The sequence below is a fragment of the Salmo trutta genome, chromosome 10 (assembly GCF_901001165.1).
Source record: "Salmo trutta chromosome 10, fSalTru1.1, whole genome shotgun sequence".
In the NCBI taxonomy this organism is placed as follows: domain Eukaryota; kingdom Metazoa; phylum Chordata; class Actinopteri; order Salmoniformes; family Salmonidae; genus Salmo; species Salmo trutta.
The window spans coordinates 21021582-21033874 of NC_042966.1; the positions used below are offsets into that span (position 1 = coordinate 21021582).

Genomic DNA, 12293 nt, shown 5'->3' on the forward strand with positions numbered 1-12293 from the left:
ATTTCTTGTTAACAAACTATAATTTTGGCAAGTCAGTTAGGATATCTACTTTGTGCGTGACACAAGTAATTCTTCCAACAATTGTTTACAGACAGATTATTTCACTTATATTTCACTGTATCACAATTCCAGTGGGTCAGAAGTTTACATACACCAAGTTGACTGTGCCTTTAAACACCTTGGAAAATTCCAGAAAATTATGTCATGGCTTTAGAAGCTTCTGATAGGCTAACTGACATAATTTGAGTCAATTGGAGGTGTATCTGTGGATGTATTTCAAGACCTACCTTCAAACTCAGTGCATCTTTGCTTGACGTCATGGAAAAATCAAAAGAAATCAGCCAAGACCCCAGAAAAAAAATTGTAGACCTCCACAAGTCTGGTTCATCTTTGGGAGCAATTTCAAAATGCCTGAAGGTACCACGTTCATCTGTGCAAACAACAGTACGCAAGTATAAACACCATGGGACCATGCAGCTGTCATACCGCTCAGGAAGGAGACACGTTCTGTCTCCTAGAGATGAACGTACTTTGGTGCGAGAAGTGCGAATCAATCCCAGAACAACAGCAAAGGACCTTGTGAAGATGCTGGAGGAAACAGGTACAAAATTATCTATATCCACAGTAAAACGAGTCCTATATCGACATAACCTAAAAGGCCGCTCAGCAAGGAAGAAGCCACTGCTCCAAAACTGCCATAAAAAAAGCCAGACTACGGTTTGCAACTGCACATGGGGACAAAGATCGTACTTTTTGGAGAAATGTCCTCTGGTCTGATGAAACAAAAATAGAACTGTTTGGCCATAATGACCATCGTTATGTTTGGAGGAAAAAGGGGGAGGCTTGCAAGCCGAAGAACACCATCCCAACCGTGAAGCACGGGGGTGGCAGCATCATATTGTGGAGGTGCTTTGCTGCAGGATGGACTGGTGCACTTCACAAAATAGATGGCATCATGAGGCAGGAAAATTATGTGGATATATTGAAGCAACATCTCAAGACATCAGTCAAGAAGTTAAAGCTTGATCGTAAATGGGTCTTCCAAATGGACAATGATCCCAAGCATATTTCCAGAGTTGTGGCCAAATGGCTTAAGGACAACAAAGTCAAGGTATTGGAGTGGCCATCACAAAGCCCTGACCTAAATCCTATAGAACATTTGTGGGCAGAACTGAAAAAGCATGTGCGAGCAAGGAGGCCTACAAACCTGACTTAGTTACACCGGCTCTGTCAGGAGGAATGGGCCAAAATTCACCCAACTTATTGTGGGAAGCTTGTGGAAGGCTACCCAAAATGTTTGACCCAAGTTAAACAATTTAAAGACAATGCTACCAAATACTAATTGAGTGTATGTAAACTTCTGACCCACTGGGAATGTGATGAAGGAAATAAAAGCTGAAATAAATCATTCACTCTACTATTGTTCTGACATTTCACATTCTTAAAATAAAGTGGTGATCCTAACTGACCTAAGATGGAATTTGTATTAGGATTAAATGTCAGGAATTGTGAAACTGAGTTTAAATGTATTTGGCTAAGGTGTATGTAAACTTCCGACTTCAACTGTATGTGGACACCTGCTCGTCAAACATCTCATTCCAAAATCATGGTCATTAATACGGAATTGGTCCCCCCTTGGCTGCTATAACAGCCTCCACTCTTCTGGGAAGGCTTTCCACAGATGTTGGAACATTAATGTGGGCACTTGCTACCATTCAGCCACAAGAGCATTAGTGAGGTTGGGCACTGATGTTGAGCGATTAGGCTTGGCTCGCAGTCGTTCCAATTCATCCCAAAGGGGTCGATGAGGTTGAGGTCAGGGCTCTGTGCAAGCCAGTCAAGTTCATCCACACAGATCTCAACAAACCATTTCTGTATGGACCTCGCTTTGTGCATGGGGGCATTGTCATGCTGAAACAGCAAAGGGCCTTCCCCAAACTGTTACCACAAAGTTGGAAGCACAGAATTGTATGGAATGTCATTGTATGCTGTAATGTTAAGATTTCCCTTCACTGGAACCAAGGGGCCTAGCACAAACCATGAAAAACAGCCCCAACCATTATTCCTCCTCCACCAAACATTACAGTTGGCACTATGGATTTTTGCATGTAGCGTTCTCCTGGCATCTGCCAATCCCAGATTCGTTTGTCGGAGTGCCAGATGGTGAAGTGTGATTCATCACTCCAGAGAACGGTTGGCATTGCGCATGTGATCTTAGGCTTGCGTGTGGCTGCTCGGTCACGGTTGCAACACTCACTCGGTAGTGAGTGTTGCAACCGAGGACAGACGATTTTTGTGTGCTATGCACTTCAGCACTCGCCGGTCACATTCTGTGAGCTTTTGTGGCCTACCACTTCGTGGCTGAGGCGTTGTTGCTCCTAGACGTTTCCACTTCACAATAACAGCAGTTACAGATGACCGAGCAAGTTTTAGCAGGGCAGAAATGTGACAAACTGACTTGTTGGAAAGGTGGCATCTTATGACGGTGCCACGTTGAAAGTCACTGAGCTCTTCAGTAAGGCCGTTCTACTGCCAATGTATGTCTATGGAGATTGCATGGCTGTGTGCTAGATTTTATACACCTGTCAGCAACGAGTGTGGCTGAAATGGGTGTCCAAATCATTTTGGCCATGTAGTTTATCTGATGCTGTCTGGCCAAAAAGAATATGACTATTTTCTATACTATTTTTGACCAGACAGCATCAGATACATGGGCTACACATACTATGGGTTTTGTATCGCTCGCTCGGATGCTTTCTCAGGTGAGATTGATGTCAGTGTCCGTCTCGGTCAAAGTTATCAAAATATTCAGAGACCAATCAGGCCATTAAAGGCCACGATATATATGTCTCTCTCTCTCTCTCTCTCTCTCTCTCTCTCTCTCTCTCTCTCTCTCTCTCTCTCTCTCTATATATATATATATATATATATATATATATATCTCACTCTCTCCTCTTCACTGACTGTGCAGTGTTCATAGTGTGTGGGACACCAGGAGATATCGTTGACCTGAAGAATGGAACTATGGAGGTTGATCCTAGTGTTGTCTTCATCCTGGTCGATCTTTACAAGTTAGTCCCCTCTCTCTCTCTCTCTCTCTCTCTCTCTCTCTCTCTCTCTCTCTCTCTCTCTCTCTCTCTCTCTCTCTCTCTCTCTCTCTCTATCTGTCTCTCTGCCTCTCTCTCTCTCTCTCTCTCTCTCTCCCCAGTCTGTTATTTGTGTTTGCATTTTTTCATCTGGAAGAGTTCAACGAGGCTTAATACTGTAATCGCCTTGCTTGTCAGAGAGCACCAGTGTTTGCAGTGTCATTGACAATGCACCCATGACTCCCCACAGTGATAAGTACTACACCAATAAGTCCTCTATCCCTGCTATGAAGAACGTGTTGGTTCTCACCATGCCCAACACTAGGAACTATACTGTGGACACAGACCTGGGCAACAACGTGACGGTGAGACACCCTGCTGGGCTGGGGCCCTGTCTATCACTGTACTCTGAGGTTGCATCCAAAATGGCATCCTATTCCCTATGTACTGTACACACTAAAAACAAATGGTTCTATATAGTGCCAAATAAGGGTCAATTGGCTTGTAACCATAGCAGATTACTTTTTGGTGCTAAATAGAGAATTTTTTTGAAGGTTCTATAAAGAACCATGCTCATAAGGTTCAACATGTAACAAGTATGGTGCTATAAAGAACCATTTCCAACAGTACCGCTATGGTTACAACCCTTTTAGGGGCTACTTTATGAAGAAAGGTCCTATATAGAACCTTTCTCAATCTCAAAGTTTCATTGTAGATCTTTTTGAAGAACCATACAGGGTTTTTTATTCTGGTTAGCCATATGATATTGTTAAAATTCCATAGGTGTTATAATTGTATTAATTGACAAGTTGAATCAGGAGTTCTAGTTCTGGAACTGCTTCGGATCCCTAAGAAGAGAATTGAGAACCACTGATTGAGTCAAGTGCTCTCAATTGACACAAAGTCATACGTGAGTCTTTCACAAGACACCGACACTGGCCATAGTCATATATAACATGTAATGGCACTACTGCCCTAAATGTTTACATTAAGAATCTCAGAAAACATCCTACAAAAAATTATTTTGCTTTTTTTATTTTGCTTTTAACAAAAAAGATTACATAAACTGGAATGACACTCACTCACAGTTGCACAAAAAGAGCTGTGAGCAATCCATGCCCCAAACTATTATAATGAACTGCTGCCCCTACATTTCAATTATCACTAAAGGAGCAAAAAGTAATGTACTACTTTTGACCAGGGTGCAATCAATCTCCGCTCTCTCCAGATGAATGACTACATGGCAGCGTACCATGATGCAGTGCTGCTGTTTGGTCAGGTGATGAGAAAGATCTGGAGCAAGCCCGAGTCTGAGCTCAACCACACGGAGGTAGTCAATATCAACCACTTCAGAAACATCTCATTCGATGGTAAGAGACCAAGAAACAACACATAAAGCCATGTGGTCTGGCCTGGACTTATGGTCACCTGTGTGTGTGTGTGTGTGTGTGTATGTCTATGTGTGTGTGTTTGTGTAGTTCTGTAGATCTGTTTAGTGTAAGCTGTGTATATGTGTTTCCATAAAGGCATCGCAGGCCACTACAAGCTGGATGACCATGGGGACAGAGACGTGAATTTTTCAGTCATTTACACCACCACTGACAACAAGGTAGGTCAGCTATCATCATTTACATTTTAGTAATTTAGCAGATGACTTAAATCATTCTATCGTGTCAATTTGAATGTTTTAACACTTTCCCTGTCTCCTCCGCAGTATGAAACTTTATTTATATTCAACACTGTCTACAACTACACCAACATCGTCAACAGTAAACCATCCTTCATCTGGGGCAGACATCTCCCAAATGACACTCCAGACCAGGGTAAGGGTTAAACTAAAGCTGAGCGAAATGCACAGAAATCCATATCACGATAAATTGCCTGAATTAATTCAGTAACAATAAATACAATTATAAGTTTATGACATTAATGTGCACCACAGTTTTTTATGATCCTTTAAACTACTACTACTAGTTAGATGGTTGTAGCCATCACTTGTTCCATTAACAATCACCCATATTAGCTAACTTATTTAATTTTAAACTTCAAATTTCTCTAGTATACGCTACAGTGCATTCGGAATGTATTCAGACCACTTGACTTTTTCCACATTTTGTTACGTTACAGACTTATTCTAAAATGGATTAAAATAATTGTTTTCCTTATCAATCTACACACAATACCCCATAATGACAAAGCAAAAACAGGTTTTTAGAAATGTGTTAAAAATAAAAAACAGAAATACCTTATTTACAAAAGTATTCAGACCCTTTGCTATAAGACACGAAATTGAGCTCAGGTGCATACTGTTCCCATTGATCATCCTTGAGATGTTTCTACAACTTGATTGGAGTCAACCTGTGGTAAATTAAATTGATGAGACATTATTTGGAAAGGCACACAACTGACTATATAAGGTCCCACAGTTGACAGTGCATGTCCGAGCAATACCAAGCCATGAGGTCGAAGGAATTGTACGTTGAGCTCCGAGACAGGATTGTGTCGAGGCACAGATCTGGGGAAGAGTACCAAAACATTTCTGCAGCATTGAAGGTCCGCAAGAACACAGTGGCCTCCATCATTCTTAAATGGAAGAAGTTTGGAACTACCAAGACTGATCCTAGAGCTGGCCACTCGGCCAAACTGAGCAATCGGGGGAGAAGGGCCTTGGTCAGGGAGGTGACCGAGAACCCGACGGTCACTCTGACAGAGCTCCAGAGTTCCTCTGTGAAGATGGGAGAACCTTCCAGAAGGACAACCATCTCTTCAGCACTCCACCAATCAGGCCTTTATGGTAGAGTGGCCAGATGAAAGCCATTCTTCAGTAAAAGACATGACAGCTCATTGGAGTTTGCCGAAAGGCACCAAAAGGACTCTCAGACCATGAGAAACAAGATTCTCTGGTCTGATGAAACCAAGCTTGAACTCTTTGGTCTGAATGCCAAGCATTGCGTCTGGAGGAAACCTGGCACCATCCCTACGGTGAAGCATGGTGGTGGCAGCATCATGCTGTGGTGATTTATTTCAGACCAGAGACTGGGAGACTAGTCAGGATTGAGGGAAAGATGAACGAAGCAATGTACAGAGAGATCCTTGATGAAAACCTGTTCCAGAGCGCTCAGGACCTCTGACTGGGGCGAAGGTTCACCTTCAACAGGACAACGACCCTAAGCACACAGCCAAGACAACACAGGAGTGGCTTCGGGACAATTCTCTGAATGTCCTTGAGTGGCCCAGCCAGAGCCTGTACTTGAACCCGATCGAACATCTCTGGAAAGACCTGAAAATAGCTGTGCAGCGACACTCCCCATTCCAACCTGACAGAGCTTGAGAGGATCTGCAGAGAAGAATGGGAGAAACTCCCCAAATACAGGTGTGCCAAGCTTGCAGCGTCATACCCAAGAACACTCTATGCTGTAATCACTGCCAAAGGTGCTTCAACAAAGTGCTGAGTAAAGGGTCTGAATACTTATGTGATATTGTGATATTTCAGTATATGTAATACAATAACAAAAATGTCTGAAATCCCGTTTTTGCTTTGTCATTATGGGGTATTGTGTGTAGATTGATGAGGGAAAAAACGATTTAATCAATTTTAGAATAAGGCTGTAACGTAACAGAATGTGGAAAACGTCAACAGGTCTGAATACTTTCCGAATGCACTGTATTTATCATTATGGACGATTTCACCAAAATGTCTGCGATAAGTGATCGGTATGGTCTGTCTTTCATTTTCGTTTTTCATCCCAGATCTGGTCGATAAGGGATGAAAAGAAAGATATGGGACAAGAACCAGTGTTGTGAGATCAGGGTGGCAGGTAGCGTAGGGGTTAAGAGCATTAGGTCAGCAATCAAAAGGTTGCTGTTTCAAAACCATAAGCAAACTAGATTATTCACCAAGTTGGCTTGGGGATTCGACAGCGATCTTAAGCAAGGCACTGAACCCTAAGTCGCTCAACTTCAATGTACAGTAATACCACCTAAATTACCCCCTTCCCTGCACACTCATTGAGAAATTGTATAGTTATGACGCAGTCCATTTTATTGGTCTCCTCATCATAATCATGCCCCCCCCCCACGTTTAGGGGTGCAGAACGTCATTGTCATTGGCTTAGGGGTCACTGTGGTGGTGGTGGCTACCATCGCATTCATCTTCTACAGGTAAGGCACAAGTTAGATTCACTTTAAATCTGCCATTTTGGTGCCTGATTCCATAGAGGGTTGTTTTATCTATCATGGTATGTTCAGGGTGACCATAGAAATATAATTACTAGAACAGGAATCCCCAGTCAAGTATAACTATTTTTATGAGGGAGACCTCTTACACTGTGTTGCTATCTGTTACCAGGCAGAACAGGAGAGAGCGCCAGGTGAGGAAGAGATGGTCTCACATCCACTCTGACCTCATCACCCCGCTGGAGTACAATGAACGTAGCCTGGTCTCCCTCAAGGTCAGCTAGTTCATCAGTATGTGGCGACCCAAAGCATGTCATCATTGTGCGATCTCAAAGTTAAGTCACATTCTCTAATACGTCTTCTAACTCCCGTCTATGTCCGTTTGTTTGTCAGATTGACGAAGACCACAGGACAAACAAAAGTTATATGATCCGCCAAGGACGCTACGATAAAAAGGTAACTCAAACTTATACAGCGCCTTCAGAAAGTATTCACACCCCTTGACTTTTTCCACATGTGTGGTGTTACAGCCTGAATTTAAAGTGGATTAAATAGAGATTTTTTTTCACTAACCTACATACAATAACCCATAATGTGAAAGTGGAATTATGTTCTTTGAAATTTTTACAAATTAATTAATTAAAATGAAAAGCTGAAATTTCTTGAGTCAATAAGATCAGGAGTAAAAATATGTATTTTTGTTTAAACTTTATTTAAGTAGGCAAGTCAGTTAAGAACACATTCTTATTCACAATGACGGCCTACCCCAGCCAAACCCTAACCCAGACGATGCTGGGCCAATTGTGCGCCGCCCTATGGGACTCACAATCACAGCCGGTTGTGATACAGCCTGGAATCAAACCAGGGTCTGTAGTGACACCTCTAGCACTGAGATGCAGTGCCTTAGCCCACCACTTGGGAGCTTAACAAGTTACATAATAAGTTGCATGGACTCCCTCGGTGTGGAATAATAATGTTTACATGATTTTTGAATGACTTCCTCATACATGCAATTATTTTGTAAGGTCCCTCAGTCAAGCAGTGAATTTCAAACACAGATTCAACCACAAAGACCAGGAAGGTTTTCCAATGACTCACAAAGAAGGGCACCTATTGCTAGATGGGTAAAAATACAAAAAAGCAGACATTGAATATCCCTTTGAGCATGGTGAAGTTATGAATTACTCTTTGGATGGTGGATCAATACACCCAGGCACTACAAAGATACAGGTGTTCTATTCTAACTCAGTTGCTGGATAGGAAGGAAACCGCTGAGGGATTTCACCATGAGGCCAATTGTGACTTTAAAAGAGTTAGAGTTTAATGGCTGTGATAGGAGAAAACTGAGGATGGATCAACAACACTGTAGTTACTCCACAATAATAACCTAATTGACAGAGTGAAAAGAAGGAAGCCTGTACAGAATACAAATATTCAAAAACATGCATCCTATTTGCAACAAGGCACTAAGGTAATACTGCAAAAAAACTGGCAAAGAAATTAACTTTTTGTCCTGAATACAACGTGTTTAAGGTTTTATTTAGTTAGTATTTATTCGCCCAAAGAAATTAAGTGAAAGACAAAACAGTGCAGATAAAAAAAACTGGTAGAAACAGTGTGCAGGTGAAGTTGGAAGCCCAAAAGGGCTTACAGTATATGAAAACCACACCACAAATATAAGTACAAAAAAATAGTTCAATCGGTTAAGCAAAGCATATTCATTATTTCATATTCATTATTATTCATTAATTGTACATGATATACTCAGTATATAATAAAAAACATGTTGTGTGTTAAAATAATTTTCTATCCTAATGATAATAATTAACAATCAATAAGCCTTGACTAATTCCCGAGGTTTGTAAGACAATGGGTTAATAATTAGGCAAGGACTCAGCTTTCTGCAAAAGGTCTTGTACAGAGAACGTTCTCTAGTTCATACACAAAACATCTTTATATACCAGGCTCCTCATTTACACACACACATTACACACTAAGGAGAGTTAATTGTTCTTCCCCAGAACTCTCAACACCATAATTCTTACCCAGCTGATAGTTTCAGTACTCTGAGATCAGGGAAACCTGGAGGGTTCAAGCTAGGTCAGGTCAACCACAGTTTAACAGTTCTTGATGTTTACTTAAACACACAGACCTCCATTTCTCTCTTATCCTAGTCAATCTCCTGAGACTTATGCTTAACCCTTTAGTTACTCATTCTACAGGCTATATATATCCATGCTACATAACTACTAATTAATCATGGATTATTGATTCATTTACCTTTATTAGATACTTCTCTTGTCAATGTGTTATATAGATGGATTTCAGAATTAACCTGGAAGAATCCATTGAAGGGTTTAGGTAGACTGTCTGGGAGTTATGAGTATTTTGTAGATGAAAGTGCATAATTAGCGTACATTAATGTCATCAATAGACAATAGATTAATTTTGTTAAACAAAGGTGCAGATGGAGCCAGGTAATTAGAGCAGGTGGCTAGTCTTGCAAATGTATTTTGTATGTTGAGTAACTTGTATAGGTAGGAGGCATATGTACTGGGGATATGGGATATGGGTAAATTAAGCTTTAGCGTAGAGTTAGGAAGCAAGCCTGATGAACCAAACCACCAATCTTTCTGATGATACCAACAGATTTCATCACTGTGTTTGGGGCAAATCCAATAGAACACATTACTGAGTACAACTCTCCATATTTTCATGCATAATGGTGTCTGCATCATTTATGGGTATGCTCATAATCGTTAAGGACTGGGGAGTTTTTCAGGATAAAAGAGAAACAGAATGGAGCTAAGCACAGGAAAAATCCTAGAGAAAAACCTGATTCAGTCTGCTTTCCACCAGATTCTGGGAGATGAATTCACCTTTCAGCAGGACAATAACCTAAAACACAAGGCCAAATCTACTTTGGAGTTGCTTACCAAGAATACAGTGAAGGTTCCTGAGTGGCCGAGTTACAGTTTTGACTTAAATCGGCTTAAAAATACATGGCAAGATCTGAAAATGGTTGTCTAGCAATGATCAACAACCAATTTGACAGAGCTTTAAGAACTTAAAAATTAATAATTGGCAAATGTTTTACAATCCAGGTGTGGAAAGCTCTTAGAGCTACCAACTTTTATCTCTCTTTTACTGGATAGAGCTAAACACTTGCCAGGACTTGGCCATTTTATCAGGAAGGTGAATAATCATTATACAAAGATGGTCAAATGGCTCTGTAACATGACAAATGATCAAATTAAATAGAGATATGAATGAGAGGGAGCATGGTTAAAGTTTTGATGTAAATCGGCTTGAAAATATATGGCAGGACCTGAAAATGGTTCTCTAGCAATGATCAGCAACCAGAACTTGACAGAACTTGAAGAATTTTGAAAAGAATAATGGGCAAATGTTGTACAATTCAGGTGTGGAAAGCTCTTCGAGACTTCCCCAGAAAGACTCACAGTTGTAATTGCTGCCAAAGGTGCTTGCACAAAGTATTGACTCAGCGGTGTGAATACTTATGTACATTTCTGTATTTCATTTTCAGTAAATGTCTTACAATTTATAAAAACAAGTTTTCACTTTGTCATTATGGGGTTATGTGTGTAGATGGGTGAGAGAAGATTTCATCCATTTTGAATCCAGGATATAACACATCAAAATGTGAAAAAAGAGAAGGGGTCTGAATTATTTCTGAAGGCATTGTATATGGCTCTTTATATGTGTATATATGTCTATATAGTACCAGTCAAAAGTTTGGATACACCTATTCATTCAAGGGTTTTTCTTTATTTGTACTATTTTCTACATTGTAGAATAATAGTGAAGACATCAAAACTATGAAATAACACATGAAATCATGTAGTAACCAAAAAAGTGTTAAACTAATCAAAATATATTTTATATTTTATATTTAAGATTCTTCAAAGCTTTGCACTCTCTTGGCATTCTCTCAACCAACTTCATGAGGTAGTCACTTGGAATGCCTTTAAATGAACAGGTGTGCCTTGTTAAAAGTTAATTTGTGGAATTCTGTTCCTTCTTAATGCATTTGAGACAATTGTGTTGTGACAAGTTATGGGTGGTATACAGAAGATAGCTCTATTTGGTAAAAGACCAAGTCCATATTATGCTCAAATAAGCAAAGAGAAACGACGGTCTATCATTACTTTAAAACTTCTTCGGGATCGGTGTCCCTTCCATGGGACAGTTGAGCTAATGTAGGCTAATGCGATTAGCATGAGGTTGTAAGTAACAAGAACATTTCCCAGGACATAGACATATCTGATATTGTCAGAAAGCTTAAATTCTTTTTAATCTAACTGCACTGTCCAATGTACAGTAGCTATTACAATGAAAGAATACCATGCTATTGTTTGAGGAGAGTGCACAATTTTGAACATGAAAAGTTATTATTAAACAAATTAGGCACATTTGGGAAGTCTTGATATAACATTTTGAACAGAAATGCAATGGTTCATTGGATCAGTCTAAAACTTTGCACATACACTGATGCCATCTAGTGGCCAAAATCTAATTTGCACCTGGGCTGGAATAATACATTATGGCCTTTCTCTTGTATTTCAAAGATGATGGTACCAAAAAAATTCAAGAGATGGTTGTTTTTTTTCTTTGTATTATCTTTTACCAGCTCTATTGTGTTATATTCTACTACATTACTTTCACATTTCCATACACTTCTAAGTGTTTCCTTTCAAATGGTACCAAGAATATACATATCCTTGCTTCAGGGCCTGAGGTACAGGCAGTTAGATTTGGGTATGTTATTTGAGGCGAAAATGGAAAAAAGGGGGTTAATCCTTAAAACATGAAGGTCAGTCAATCCGGAAAATTTTAAGAACTTTGAAAGTTTCTTCAAGTGCAGTCGCAAAAACCATCAAGCGCTATGATGAAACTGGCTCTCATGAGGACCGCCACAGGAAAGTGTTGTGGAATATTCTAATCAAGTGAGAGAGACTTTGTCATTTCTTCAAACAATCATCTTTATTCAATATCGATTAGTTATTGCAA

General features: G+C 40.1%; 1 protein-coding gene across 2 annotated transcripts in view; it reads left to right on the forward strand.

The window, feature by feature from the left end:
• LOC115201328 (heat-stable enterotoxin receptor) overlaps positions 1-12293 on the forward strand; it is a 29770-nt gene that overhangs the window by 3437 nt on the left and 14040 nt on the right. For both annotated transcript variants that reach the window (XM_029764861.1, XM_029764862.1), the window contains exons 6-13: positions 2972-3071; positions 3337-3451; positions 4315-4456; positions 4613-4695; positions 4801-4909; positions 7172-7247; positions 7435-7537; positions 7656-7718. In XM_029764861.1, coding sequence (XP_029620721.1) covers positions 2972-3071; positions 3337-3451; positions 4315-4456; positions 4613-4695; positions 4801-4909; positions 7172-7247; positions 7435-7537; positions 7656-7718 — 791 coding nt within the window. The remainder of the gene's footprint in view (positions 1-2971; positions 3072-3336; positions 3452-4314; positions 4457-4612; positions 4696-4800; positions 4910-7171; positions 7248-7434; positions 7538-7655; positions 7719-12293) is intronic.